At 39.4% G+C, this 15089-nt stretch overlaps 2 protein-coding genes across 3 annotated transcripts in view; both read right to left on the bottom strand.

The window, feature by feature from the left end:
• The window catches only part of STK32A (serine/threonine kinase 32A), an 81143-nt gene extending 78948 nt beyond the window's left edge, over positions 1-2195 (bottom strand). The window contains exon 1 of the mRNA XM_063296476.1: positions 1998-2195. The gene's annotated coding sequence lies outside the window, so the exon portion shown is untranslated. The remainder of the gene's footprint in view (positions 1-1997) is intronic.
• Positions 2196-10104: 7909 nt separating this feature from the next.
• Positions 10105-15089, bottom strand: part of LOC134492298 (uncharacterized) — a 38394-nt gene continuing 33409 nt past the window's right edge. For both annotated transcript variants that reach the window (XM_063296473.1, XM_063296474.1), the window contains 2 exons: positions 13463-13572; positions 10105-10625 (listed from right to left, as the gene is read on the bottom strand). In XM_063296473.1, coding sequence (XP_063152543.1) covers positions 10465-10625; positions 13463-13572 — 271 coding nt within the window. In that variant the 3' untranslated portion in view covers positions 10105-10464. The remainder of the gene's footprint in view (positions 10626-13462; positions 13573-15089) is intronic.

Here is a 15089-nt window from a genome sequence, read left to right as displayed (position 1 = left end):
TATGCTACAAGTCTAAAAAAAAAAAGCCTGATTATGTCAGAATGGCATAATAAAACTTCCTTTGTGCATACATCTGGGCTGACAGAGAATAGCATACTTGTTTAACCAAAGTCACTAAACAGAAACCATGGATAAATTTTTATGTCTAACTGAAAGTATACCATTTTACATTTGTTAAAAGAGTAACTGGAAAAAGAAGCACACATTCTGAAAAAAAAACACTTTCTAAGAACAAAAATATGTATCTAATAGGAGAAACTGAAGCCTTCTTGTTTTTGCGACAGTAAAAGTGATTAGTTCTCCTGTCCTGCTGATTGCTAGTGAAAAACAGACAACCATGACCTGATAGGGTGATGACATTCAAGATGCCAATACTTTACCCCACCATAAGCAACATGTAAAGTCAGTTACTGTACCTTTTCTATGAACTTGTTACATAGGAGTATCTAAGAGTTGGAACTGAAAGATCACTGGCATATGAAAGATAAAAACCTCAGGAGGAATGCAGATTGTTGGCTTTTTACATTTTATATGTTTATATGACAGTTTGGCTTTGCCAAGTTTAGTGAGTTTCAAGAATACTGTTCAGCTTCATTGTACAAGTACTGCATTGTACTGTGGTTAAAACCTGAAGGACTTTTCACCCTACTTTTAACTATTTATACTCACCTTCTTCCTCTTAATGGTGCTTAAAAGTGCATTCTTAATATGTTTACACAATAGTAAGTCACTACATTCAGTTAAGAATTGCTCCCAGGAAAATGGGCATTGGATTATAGCATAAATCTCTTAAATAATTGGCACCTATCTTACAGTACTGGTTTGTTCCATAATGTAGAGTTCTATTCAGTCCTTACTTCACCAGAAATAAACCTCTACTTAACCTCAAAAAACCTGAACATGACAAATAACTCTAACAAGATATCTTCTCACATGCTTCTATGAGAAAATATATATAGCTGGATAAAAAACAAAACCAAGCTTTCATGGATGATGTGACAGGGTGCTGCGGATCTCATGTTGTTTTAATTCCACACAAATATATCTGCAGATTGTTTAGATAACTGAGGAACGGGAATTGCCAAGCCTTGGAGCTCTTTGTTATGGGCTTTATTACATTTCATACACTCTTGATTGGTATTATTCATTCACTAGTCCTTTTTTTATGGCTCCAGTTTTGTAAATGATGTGATGTTGTCTTGTTATTGATCACAATAACCAAGGCTCCATTAACAAAACAGTAAATGGACTAATAACTGGAGGAAAGACAGGAATGCAGAAGAAGGATAAATAAAAACAACTGATTTCAAGAGCATATATTTTAGAGAAAGTGCCATTGTTCAGGTCAGAGGCATGTCGACATACCCAAGAGAACCCAGGCTTGGGTGGTGGTTTTTAAAAATAAAACCATTCATCAGCTTAAAGAGAAAAGTCAAGGAACAAAAATGTCAGGATCCTTTAAAGGGATCTATAAACAGATTGGTGCAAAAATGCTAGAGGAGAAAGCTATAATTTTTTTAAAAAGTTATTTCGAAGACATTCAGCTTGTGAAGCACAACTATTAAAAAGTTGCGAATATGTAATACTTAATAGTTAAAGGCTTCCGCTTAGGAAGAAACCTGACCGTTGCTTTAAAAACGCACTCTTCTAAAACACTGCTCAGGACAGCCTAATCTCTTGGATCTGACCCCGTGCTGCCCACTGGAGTCGGACCCAGTCCTTCTGACAGCCTGCAAAAGCACCCCAGAAGCCTCTTTAACTGTCGTATTCGTTCGATCCATTCTGCTGTCACCATCCCCAGGAATAGATGGAAGCATCCAAAGTTGCAAACTAGAAGGTTGGGGTGGGGGGGTTGTTCGCTTGCTTGCTTGTTTTTTTAAGTGAAGCTCCAAGAGAGTTTCTTAAGTCACCAGCGGATCGTCCTGAGACAGAAGGCGCTGCTTACTGGTGGAAAGCGTCTGCCAGGGTGAAAGGGAAAGAAAAGCGCCTTTTCCTACCTTGTTTGAAATCAGCCACAGAGCTTGACGGACCCGCAGACCCGCATCAAAATCAGCAACCCGAAGCTGCAGGTGCAGGCAGAGCAGGATATTTCCCACCTTGTGTGGTTTGCTCTCGGCCAAGGTTCCTCTTTGCAGAATTCCCGGTGGCAAGCAAGGACGCTTGGGAGCAGAGCCTCGATTGCAGGGAAGTCTCCCTTTTGCAGATCGCAGGAGGAGCCTGCAGCAGTCACTAGGGGGTGAAACAAGCCAGACAACAGAAACAGTAGCAAAAGACGTACAGACAGGCGCACAGAGAACAACACGGGCAAGTCGAAAGAAGAGCCAGGGAAAACAAGAAAAGAGGCAGGGACGGCTGAGAAGCAGCGAGGAGCCACTGCAATTGTGATTATCGCCGATCGGATTGGCAACTTTTCTGCGGACGAATCAGAAGCGCGCTGGCTGCTACTTAAACGCCGCGTCGCTTCAAAGCTTTATTCAGATCAGCACTTTTCAGAGATCCCCTAAGAAGTTGCTCATCATGTCCGGAGAAGGGACTGACGTTTCTAGCCCGTTTTTATTTCTAACAGGAGCGGGTGACACCTTCCTTCCCACTGTGAAATAGTCTGAAACAAATGCAAATGATGCTGCACAGAGTAAAGAGATTCACGGCCGATGAACGAAGATCCGTTGTCCATACCCAAATATCTGCATTAAAACGACGTGTGTATCATGCAGCGCTGATTGTCCTCCTCCGTGGTGGCTTTGATCCGGGAAGAAGCTCCGCTAATTCTCTGGCCCGAAACCAGCAAAGCATTTAAGCCTTCTGGAAGGACTAGTGCTTCAGGAAATGGTCTCCATACTTTAAATAAAGATGTGCCTAGAAGAGCCTTTCTTATCCAGCTGTGTTGGATGTCAATTCCCCAAATCCCCAGCTAGGATGGGCAATGGTTATGCTGGCTGAGTGGGATAACAATTAATGTGCTACACATTTGGAGGACTTCAAGCTGGGGAAGGTTAACTTAGTAGCTTAGATGCTGTGAGAGACTGGGATCACTATGTGAGAACTTTGTAGGCTACCTGCCTTTCCCATTTCTCTGAGATGCAAGACAAAGGACATCCTCTTGAACCAAACACATCTTGCCTCCCCTTTCATTCCAGTCCATGGTATCATTCCTCTCCCAATATTATTTTTAGGAAATTGGAAGGTGAAGAACCTTGGACCAAGTGTTAGTGACTGGACTAGAACTGCAATTCAGAATATTCCAATAACCCCTGATGTTAAAAACTACTTGCCAGCAAAGATGATAGTTCTCAATCACAAAAGTATAATGTCAATATGTCTTGTATGTGCGCCACTTGGTAATAAGCTCAATATTTAGTGGGGTTTTCTGAGTGTTTCCTTCATGGACCTCAAAAGGAAACTAGAATTAAGGTTTCAAAATATGTGGATTTATTTATTTTTATTTGGTAACTTTATCACTAAACTCTCTGACCCATGTGTGGATGGCTGCCAAGAAAGGAAAGAATTCAAGAATATCAAATAATGGGTTACCCAAACTCTTTGCCCATTCTTTGGGCTAAGTGTCTGTCACTACTGTCCACTGCAGAAAGGGTTTATCCTAGAGTCTTTGGCCATACCAAGGTCAATTTGTAGCTTGACAGAAAGCTTTAGGTCTCTATCTAGAAGGACATACTGTCAGGAGTATCAGTAGAATTATATCATATTCCTAAATTTGACTTCACATGGTTGATCTGGGATATACTCCCATTTTTGGGTGCTGAATCTATTCTGCAGGCACCATTTGAGGAATGAAATGAAATCTACAATAACAAATGGAATAATCAGTTGGTATGGTTTTATTGAAGTCAAAAAGTATTCTCAAGCTTGAACCTCAACAAATAAAATTGATCGGAATGCACTAGCAACAGCCTGAAGACTGATTCAATCTCATTCCTTTACACTAACCACACCATGGCACTAATTACATGTATATCATTGAAGATATTTCTGTGCCAATGAAATCACAAAGTGGCTCTGTTGGCCAGCAAATCTAGTAATTGTAGTGCCAAGAGCTCTGGAGAAGAGCAGATTTTGGAGGCTGGAATGATTGATAGATCAGTCTGTATACCACCAGAGAGCTCTTTAAAAATCCTTAACATGTGCCAATGAAATCACACCCTGAGCTTCTTGTAAGGAGGAGGGAAGCAACAGCAGTACTGTGAAACTTTAATGGATGGCAATGTAACAGACTTGGATGCAAAAGATAAATTTGTGTTTGGACTTCATATTAATTATAAAAAATTAATTTTTAAACCACCCAATAGCCAAAACTGTCTGGGCAGTTTACAATAAAACACACTAAACATGCAATCTGAATAAAAATATATAGATGAAATCAAATCAAAGACAAATAAAAATATAATATAAACTAGGCAGAAGCATGGTGATCATTCATAGTAATTAAAATACAATTTAAAATAAAAAGGTCTTCACCAGGTACCAAATTGACACTAATGTACCCAACAAAACAAACGTATTGCTTCCAAAATCTGTCCAGGGAACTGACATAATTGCAACATTTTTGTTGTTGTTGTTTATTCGTTTAGTCGCTTCCGACTCTTCGTGACTTCATGGACCAGCCCACGCCAGAGCTTCCTGTCGGTTGCAACATTATTTATGTCAATTCATATCTTTTGTGTAATTATGTAATTGGTGTTTTTACATAATTATATAATTTAATTACAATTACGTAATTAAGCAAATGATGTCATTTATGCCAATTACATGCATTTGGATTTTTGATGGACATTCAAATTTAATGGAACCCTTTCCCTTCATGTGGTCTGTTAAATCAAGGTTGAACTGTAAATAAATAAAACAGTACCGTATAACGATTAAGGATTTCCAGATTTAAAAACTGCTGATATAGATATATACAGGAGACAGAAATTACTACTAGTAACAATATTACTAGTAGCATTTTCTAGAGAAGAGCCATGTTTTTTCTATTCTTGCAAAATCAACTGTTGAGGCAACAGCAAATACATTTATTCAAGCATGAGCTTACATGCTAGACTAGAGTTCACCTGTGATTTGTTGATGAAGGAATTCTAGTTTACAAAAGTTTTCTATCCTAATAAACTTAATTATCTTTCAAGATGCCACCAGACTCTTGGGATGACTAGGTGTGTCAGAGGATTGGGCATCTGCACAACAAATACTGAAATCTGGGGATGCTAAGTTTATTTCACCATAGAGATCTGCTATTCTAGTGTAGAGAAATCTGCCCCTTGGATTTGGAGATAGGATTGTGTTGTCTTTCTGGAGAGTCTGGGCAACTTTTAAAGCTAGTCATTCAAATTCAGGATAAAATTTATCTCATGTGAACAAAGGAAATCATCCCTGAATTGGAATGTCAGGCAACTGATGTTCTGCTGACATCTCAGCAGCTGAATCATAGTGGAAGAGGTTTTCAGTGAGAAGTGGCAGGGAAGAGTGACTATATACTGTTGGCCAAGATGTCTAGCAAGAATACCAGGTCAATTGTAGAATTGGAAGGGACCCCAAAATTCATCGAATCCAACCTTCTGTAATGCAAGAAAACCAGTTATTTATGTTTGGAGATTTAGTGCTGTCCAACTCTAAAATGACTCAGGATGGCTTACATCAAATAAGAAGCAAACAATAAAATACACAACAAAATTCTGGACAAATTGGCCTCTTCTAACAAAAATATCCCCTACAGGGCTCTGCAAACACCCTATCCCAAGCCCTGGAAGAGGTGCCTGTCCACTCTCTTCTTAAAACCATCCAGAGATGGAAAGCTCACAGCTTCCATTGGAAGATTGTTGTCATCAAGTCAATGTCAACTCTTAGTGACCACATAGATTTTCTCCATGACAATCTGTCCCTAACCTGGTCTTTCAGGTCTTCCAATGGTCCAGTGCTAGACTGTTCCACTGCTGTACAGATCACAGTCAGCTCACTTCCCAGTCCCTCTGTGCAGGTGGGAGGGAAGGGACTGCTATGTGCAGTGGAGCTACAGCATATGTGTCCATATTTGCCAGGCTGGTGGCAGCCACAAGGCCCTGGCTGTAGTGGCAGATGTAGTACTTGGCATTTGAGAAGTAATGAGAAATAGACTATCTGGAAATAGTGAACCACAGCAAGACCAAGAAGAAAAGTACCAGGGTTCCCTATGAGAACATACTGACTGGATCTACCACACATTATCTATAATAGAGATTGTTTGGTTTTGGCTTAGCATGTATGAATCCAGCAAAATGGGGTTTATTCAAAATACAGCATGCAAACTCTAGGGGGCTTTAGGGGCTTAAGGATGGGGATGGAAGACCTTTTCCTCCCAGGGATCTGTCCTTAAAACTCTGAATGAAAGAACAGAAATTGGCTTGAACATGGTGATTCTAGGTCATTTTTGATTGACACTGTCAAAATGTTACCATTTTACTTCTGAAATTCAATGACATGATTTCCAGATTTGTGTATGAATCACACAAATGTGGACCATGATCACCTACCCCTTATCTAAGGGGATACAGGTTCCCAATAATAGGGTTGCCTTTGTTATTTTCAAGTTTGAATTCCCTCAGCATGTAAATTTATTACATGCTATGTTACAGGGAAGTTACTCCTTCCCTGTAACATAGGAGCCAGTCATGGATCAAAACAAACAAATAAAAATAACTTCACACTGTATGTGGTTTGCCTTGCTAACTGTACATTAACTGTAGTTATTCAATTTTATTGCTGTTATTCAATTGTTTAGCTGTCTCCAACTTTTTGTGAGTGGATGGACTTCACACTGTATGAAGTCTTACAGAATACTTCCTGTATTCATATTTATTTTGCTGTATCCAATGGATCTTATTCCAATGTAGGATTGTACGAGTAGATTAATACAAAGTAATATATAATTAAACAGATCTGTGGCCTAGTGATAAAAATAGTAGTCTTCTATCTGAGATGACCTGCTGGGCCATAGAACTGCTGCCAGCAATACTAGCTATCTGACTATAAAATAGGAATAAATGCTGCAACAAAATCTCCAAGTAAAATACTGTTGAACAAAGTTTAAGAATTTCTATTCCAAACTGTTATTTTAAGTCTTCAAATAATAATGAAGATTATTTTGGAATATATTTGGTGCCCTCTAATGGCTATACAGTATAATAGTATGTCATACAACAGAAGGATCTGCTGCCTATCATTAAATTCTTAAGATGTTGTTTTATCCAATCTCTACACTAAATATTGGCTATTACATCAGTATTCTTTTTTCTAATATTTCTGATTCAAATGACTCTATTTGAGGCCTTCTAAATATTATAAAGGTGACACTGGTATAATCCAGCAAAAAATAATACAATTTATCTATTTTATAACTCAAGACGGCGAACATACCTAATACTCCTTCCTCCTCCTATTTTTCCCACAACAACCCTGTGAGGTGAGTTGGGCTGCGAGAGAGTGGCTGGCCCAAGGTCACCCAGCCAGCTTTCATGCCTAAGGCAGGACTAGAACTCACAGACTCCTGGTTTCTAGCCCAGAACCTTAACCACTAGACCAAACTGGCTCTCATTAAAATTCTATTAATGCACATGCTTCCATTCCATTAAATTATGCAGTACATGCTATATGGATCTGCTCTTTGAAAACACTGGAAAAGGAATTATAGCTTAGAATCATAAAATCATAGGGTTGAAGGTGTCATTAGAGGTCATCTAGTCCAATCACCTGTTCAGGGCAGAATCCACTGGAATCCACTAGTTACTGATAGGTAACCATCCAGCCTCTGTTTCAAGACTTTCAATGCAAGAACTCAACACTTTGTGTGGCTGCCTATTTCACTAGCTAACAGCATTTCCTGATGTTTAGTCTTAACTTCCTTCCTTGTAGTTTTAAGTCTTGGTTCTAGTCCTGCCCTCTGGGTCAACTAAGACTAGTCCTCTCATTCTTCTTTGTGATACCCTTCAGATATATGAAGAATGCTATCATATCTCCCCACAGTTGTCTGGTCACCCGGATCTCTTTCACATGTACTGTTGTTAAGCCAATCTCCCCATCCTATGTCTTTCGTTCTTCTCAACCAGAGGATAATCTGCTTACCCAGTATAGACATCAAGCTGACAGTTCAATACTTTCCCAAGTCTTCCTTCTTCCCATTTTTAAGTTGGGGATTGGTTTCCTTGAGTCTTCTTGGATCTCACTAGTCCTCCAAGAATTCTTAGAAATTATCAAGAAGGGTCCTGCAATCACCTCTACCAGTTCCATCAGTACCCTGGGAGATAATCCATTTGGCCCTGGAGACATGAATTTGTTTGGATAGGCTAAATTCTCTAACCCTTTCCTTGTCTATCCTAAACTTCTCCCAGTGGCATAAATATTATCAGACAGGGTTCAATTTCCCTTCTAAGGAAATATCTATTCATATTCAAAAAAAGAGTAAAAAGAATAATTTTTGGCATTCACTTCCAGATCATTATTGCCCTGAATTTCTTCTGTGCTTCAGTGTTCATTTCAAGATATACTTCAGTGATGGCCTCAGCAGGAACAACACTTAGCAGATCTTGTCTGAACTTAGAAGCTAAGCAGGATTAGGCTTGGTTAATACTTGGAGGAGAGACCTTAGCAAGAATGTTTTCTGAAATTAATTCTTGGAATTCAAGCTTCCAACTAAGAAACTGCTTGAAGGTGCAGTTACCCTGATGGAAACAAGCAATAACAGACAAATATAAAAGATGAAGAAATAATAATACAGCTGATGCCCTATTTTTGGTCCTGCAGAGATTTGAAACTGGGAGATATTTCTCATGCAGAAAAATTCATAAACATCTGAATAGCATTACCTTTGACTACTGAAGTGAGCAGGAGCAGCTAATTGGAAGATACTTTCCTTCACAATAGGTAGCATTGTGTCATCAATTTCCAATAAACAACTATTGTATTTGGCAAAGTCTAAACAGTTACATGCATAAAAATCCTATTCTAGTAACAAGGCCAGCAAATGGTGGTATCCTTACTTAATGCAGGCCAAATTAAGGAAAGGAATTGGTGGGCTTTTCTCCTTTCATTCTTTTTCTCGCAAGCACCACCTGGTGGTGGGAAAACCACTACCACTCTAACATGGGCTGGAGAGGGTTAGACAGATGCTTAAAATGGCTAGTTTAGCTAGTCAAGATGCACAACTAACCAGTGCCAGGTGCTAACAGGGATCATGAGAAAGCAGGACAGAGTTCGCCCAACAATCCTCCCAACCCCTCCTCCTTGTTCGCTATATGTCAGCTGGGCTGTCTTGAAAGAGTGCTAAGCCTATGTTCAAAAACAGTCCAGCTAAACAGTCACAGGCATGGAGTGGGAGTACATGAGTAAAGCAGGAGGGAGTCTCTCAACGCTCCACGCAATGCCTCCTCTGGGAGGTTCTAAAAGAGCACTAAGCATACGTTCAGAAAGTAAAAGACCCAGGGCGAACCTGTGTGGGCTGTTTTTGCTAGCTTGTGTTTGGAAAGCAATGATTGCCTTTAGCAATGAAGAAAGGTGCATCTAAGTCATGATGAAAGTGAATTAGCACCATCCCTGTTGAGTGCTGCAATGAATGACAGCAAGTGGCCAAGGAGCCCCATTCTGATTTTAAGGCTGGAAGCTCCCACAAATAACAAGGGACAGGCTGAGGAGAACACACACACTGTAGTGGACTTCCCAAATCAAGCAGTTGTGGTTGGTCTGCACATCGATAACTATAACCACCACCAGGACGCCTAATACTGCCAAAGGTGGAATTGAGTGGGCAATTCCACTTTTTAGGGGGAGATGGGCGGTGATAGAAATTGGAATAAAAAATAAATAAATAAATAAATAAATAAATAAATAAATAACAATGGTGCATCTTTCTCCCAAGAGAGAAATTAGCATCCATGGTGAGGTGGACAAACAGCTGTGGAAACTGCAGCTGAATGAGAGGGGTCCCAGAAGCATTGCTCAGTCAGGGTGACAGTTGCAGCATTCTTGCCTGAATCCTCCAATACAAAAACCATAAAAATATGGCCAAGCAAAATCTCTTGCCAGGAGAAACAAAGGAATCCAAAGAGGGTTTTTTCCCCACAAGTTTATTTACTAATTTAATAAGCAGAAAATCATCACTGGGAGTTCTAAAGATTGTAGAACTGTTCAAAGAACTGTATTTAAAAGTTTGCTGTTGAACTGTTTCAGTTTTGTGAATTAATGCTAGAAGCCACTAAATTCATCTAAGATTACTGTGTTATTTTCCAAAGTTTGTTCAAAGAGGTGAACAATTGTTTAATCTTTGGCATTTTTTTCTTCTATTACAAAACCTTATCCACCCACTCAAAAATATTTAGAAATACAACTATAACAACTCAAGAATTTAGTCTACCAACTATACACACTAGGTTTTGCCCTTTTTTTCAAGATGAAAATATATTTCCACAAGACTCTGTTCTTGACATCTCACAAAAGCAGTGCAGGTTGCACTTCCTCTGCAGCTTCTAAAATCCAGAATCCATATTTAAATGTAAGAAACACAGTCACAATCAACACAATAATGGTTGCTATAGTAGAGGTGACCAATGACATCCACCATGTGTCTGGAGCATCTACGTGTTCTGAAGCTGGAAAGACAAGTAAGGAGAAAAGGGAATAAGCCATAGCAGGTTGCAGAATAAGTTCAGAAATCAATTTGTCTGATTGTCTCACCACTAATTAGGAGTTATGCCTACAGAAATCCTTACTATCATGCTCTTATGTGAGATATCCAGTTGTCTCCTAACTGGACTGCTACTAGATTATATCTTATTAATTTTGGTGATAGTGTTTCACATCATCACTGTACTCCACAGAAATATATACTAATTTTTAAAACTGAGAGGAGGAAAATTTAATTCAGAAAGCCTGTAATCAACCTGTGGAATATATGTTGCCACAAGATGTGGTGTTGACCAGTAGTTTAGACTCTGAAACCAACTGTAAAAACAAGAATGCCCTGATAAAGAAAATAATTAATTAATGGAAATAAGAACTTAAGAATGACTGTGCTGGATCAGGCCAAGATCTCAGTCCAGTGCTTGTTTCTCAGAGTGGCCAACACAATATCTCCAGGGTGCTTACAAGCAGGAAGAGGAGACCTCCCTTCTGAAACTGTTATCCTGCAACTAGTGTTTAAAAGCCATGTTAATGGGCACTGTCATGTCTTATAGTAAAGAATTCCACAGGCTAAGTGTGTACTGCATGAAAAAGTGCTTTCTTTCATCTATACTAACCTCCTCTAATCAGTTTCATTGGGTGACCCATGGTCCTAGTGTTTTGAGAGGGAGAAAAACTACTCCCTATCCACTTTCTCCCTGCCATGCAGGATTTTAGAACTTTGATCATATTCTCTTTCAAATGCCTTTTTTCCAAGCTAAAGTACCCCCAGTGTTCTAGACATCTCTCATAGGAAAAATATTTTGAGCCCCCTGAATTATTTTGATTAATCTCTTCTGCGCTTTTTCTGTAATACTGTACTTAGCTGTATTACAATCTTTTTCAAATTCAGCAGCTAGACTGATGCGTATTATTCCTGATGCAGATGTACCACAGAGTTCTATAAATTTGAATACAATATTGTCATTCTTATTTTCCACACCTCTCCTAGTGATTTCTAGTATGGAATTTGCCTTTTTCACAGATTCCAAACACTAAGTTAATATTTTCATTGAGTTATCTACTATAACCCCAAGGTCTTTTTCCTGCCTAGTCACAGATAGTCCAGACCCCATCAATGTACGTATGTATAATTAAATTTAGGAATTTTTGCTCCAATTCACATCACTTTACATTTACTTAAAATACATTGCGTTTGCGGTTTGCTTGACCATTTACCTAGCTTGAAGAGATCCTTCCGGAGCTCTTTGCAATCACTTGTGCTTTTACCTCCCTGATTAGTTTAGTATCTTCTGCACACTTGGCCAGCTCATTGCTTACCTCTAAATCAAAAGCATGTATGAACAAGTTAAGCATGGTCCCAATAGAGATCTTTGAGAAACTCTCCTTCTTACTTATCTCCCCTGAGAAAATTGCCCAGTTATTGCTACTTTTTGTTGATGTTGTTTTAAAAAAAACTAATTAGGAATCCATAAAAGGACAGATATTCTTATTCCATGACTGGTAAGTTTACTCAAGAGTCTTTGATGAGGAACTTAATTAAACAGTCTTTAAAAATCTAAGTGTACAATGTTATCAATTTTCCTACATCTGTGTAACTGTTGATGCTCTCCACAGACTCTACCCAGCCTATAGTTTCCAGGATGAACCCTAGGTCCCTTATTAAAAAATGGTGTCATATTGGTTATCTTCCACTATTCACAGAGAGGTACAGCAGAAAAGTACACATCCAGTTTCCAAGATTCTGTAACCAAGCACCTTTTTCCTTGCAAGGTACTTGACTAATGAGATTCTAGGAGAGTCTCTCAGAATAGTAATTACAGTCCACCTTCCCTTAAACTTTCAGAGCAGAGAGATACAGATGTTACATTATTTCAAGCCCCCATGTACAGAGTGTTACCTGACTTCCATCACCCCTTCTGGAATCGGGGTAGTAGGATAGGGATTTTCCTCAATTTCTCTGTATCTCTCTGCTCTGAGAGCCTGTAGATATCCCTTCTTGAAACTGCTGAATGCCAAGACCTGAATAGTTCCTAAAATTATGTACTGTACAAAGTCATCTAAAGTGCAAAGGTCCATGAGTTCCATTTCCAGTGGAGGGTTTGAACCCCATAGAACATCTGGCTGCCCACATCTGAGGAGTCCCAACAAGGATGAAACCAGTTATGTGGTGCCTCCTGGTGGTCAGTGTAACTAAGACAATCTCTTTTTCTTGGTTATAAGCTGACTTCACAGCATCAATTTCACATATGAGTTAAGAATTCTTTGATGATTATCAAGACCTGGTGACTGATTATTGTGTAGCCTCTCAAGAAGATAGCTGATGACATAACAAATGAAACCACAATGCTTTTACTAATGAAAATTATTCACTATTTCCTCTTGGCTTATCAACCCAATGTAAACTCAATCAGTTAGCCAAATGCAAGGGGGTTTGTGTGTGTGTTTGTGTGTGTGTGTCCTTTGAGTCAGTTTTTGACTCCTGGTGACTGCCTGGACGTGTCCCTGCAGTTTTCTCGGCAAGGTTTGCCATTGCCTCCTTCCTAGGGCTGAAAGAGAGACTGGCTCAAAGTAACTCAGCTAGCTTTGTGCCTAAGGCGGGACTAGAACTCACAGTCTCCTGGTTTCTAACCTGATGCCTTAACTACTGTATCAAACTGGCTCAAGAAGAAGGAATATTAGCTCTGGAAAATTAGCAGGAAATTTTAGCTCTGGAAAATATTCAAGATTCTTAATATTTTTCCCCAAACTCAAATGTATTACTGAAGATAAAAAATGTGCAATTGGATATAAGGAAGTAATTTACCTAAAGGGGCTTTGCAGACCCATGAAGCATTATAGGAACAGGGAACTGACACCAAATGACCCTCTCCAGGCAGCAACTGAAGGCACAGCTGCTCAGCGTCTGTTAGAACCCTGAAACACAAAATGGAGATATGAATCTATATCAGTCTTAAATGGTTTTACATTAATATAAAAGGGACTCTGCATAGCCAATCATAATGTTATACTATAATCTAACATTTAGAACTGGAAGATGTTTCAAACATTCTTCTTCCTTTAGTCCTGTGAGGTTTGGCAAACCTTTCCTGGGCAACGTCTATGTAGATGATCAGTTCAGCTGCTACCTTCCCGATGAAACAAAGAGCCAAGATGATGGCTCAATTAGATTTTCCTCTAGCCCTTCCCCTAAGGAGACAGGAAAAGTTGTTGGGGGTGGGGTTGAGACAGTATGAAAGGGCTGGGACCCTTCTAGAATTCTGACATGTGGCAATATTTATTATGGTGATTAATGCTGTAAATTTCCCATTATGCTTTAACATTTCTCCTACACTTAATCTGTTTATCTGTTAATCAGAGGTGGGGAAGGTTATCTCAAATTTTTTTTTCCCTTAAGATGGCAACTGGAGGAGTGGCGTGTGATCAGTGGGCACATTAGTTTTGGATGTATTTTTTTCCTGTCCCTTCCAGTTCACCTCTCCTGTTCAATATCTACATGAAGATGCTGGGTGAAGTCATCTGACAGTACAGAGTCAGGTATCCTCAATATGCTAATGATATCCAGTTGTACAAGTGCCAATCAGTGATGCTACTGAGGTCTTGTTCCAATGGCTGAAGGTTATTGGGATGGTGAAGAACAGGCTTAATCTTAATCAAATGGCACTGTGTTTGGGGTTTTATTAAGGAAGTTCCATATCAAGATGAAGAGCCTGTACTTCTGAGCCTTTTGTACTCATGGTGGAAGGAACAAAATTCTTTCCTATAGAAAGCAGACTGATGGGGAGAGCCTAACTATATTCAGTCAGGCAAAAACAAAACAGAGAAGTAAAGTGAGGAACAAAGAGAATTAATTACTGTTTTTAAAATTCTGATGCCTTAATTGTCAGGAGGATAAAATGTGCAGGGTCGGTGCTTCTGGAGTTTCATTTCCTCACTGGCAAAGGAAGAGGTCTCATTTCTATGAACAGATTACAGTGAGCTTGCCTTTACATGCAGAGTCTTTGGCATGGGGAAAGGGCCATCATTTCAAGGATAAACCTTTATTTTGGCCTTGAAATATCAGTAGTGAAATTCACAGTTTGCATTCAGTCTGAGAACTAGAGTTTCCCCATTCTTTATGTGGATAAGCCAGTCCCACCACTTGCAGCTTCGATCCGTATGATTCCTGATTGGTGAAAGCATCCAGGGAGGTAAAAGGAGGCTGGCTCACAGTACTGGTGAGAGTATCCTTGAGTGGTGCACCCTCCCCTCAAGGAGTCATTGCTTAAACTAGTAGTTCTGGATAACTACCAGGCAGTCTCTAAACTTCTCTTTTGGGGGAAGGTTGAGAAGATGGTAGGTCTGCAGATGTGGAGAACCCTGGAAGAAACAGATTACTGACCCTTTTCACCTTAAATCCAGGCCTGGGCATGGAACTGAGACCTCAGTGATTG

Source organism: Candoia aspera, chromosome 2 (genome assembly GCF_035149785.1).
Source record: "Candoia aspera isolate rCanAsp1 chromosome 2, rCanAsp1.hap2, whole genome shotgun sequence".
In the NCBI taxonomy this organism is placed as follows: domain Eukaryota; kingdom Metazoa; phylum Chordata; class Lepidosauria; order Squamata; family Boidae; genus Candoia; species Candoia aspera.
The sequence above is the reverse complement of the archived record's forward strand: the minus strand, read 5'-3'. Positions and strand labels throughout refer to the sequence as shown.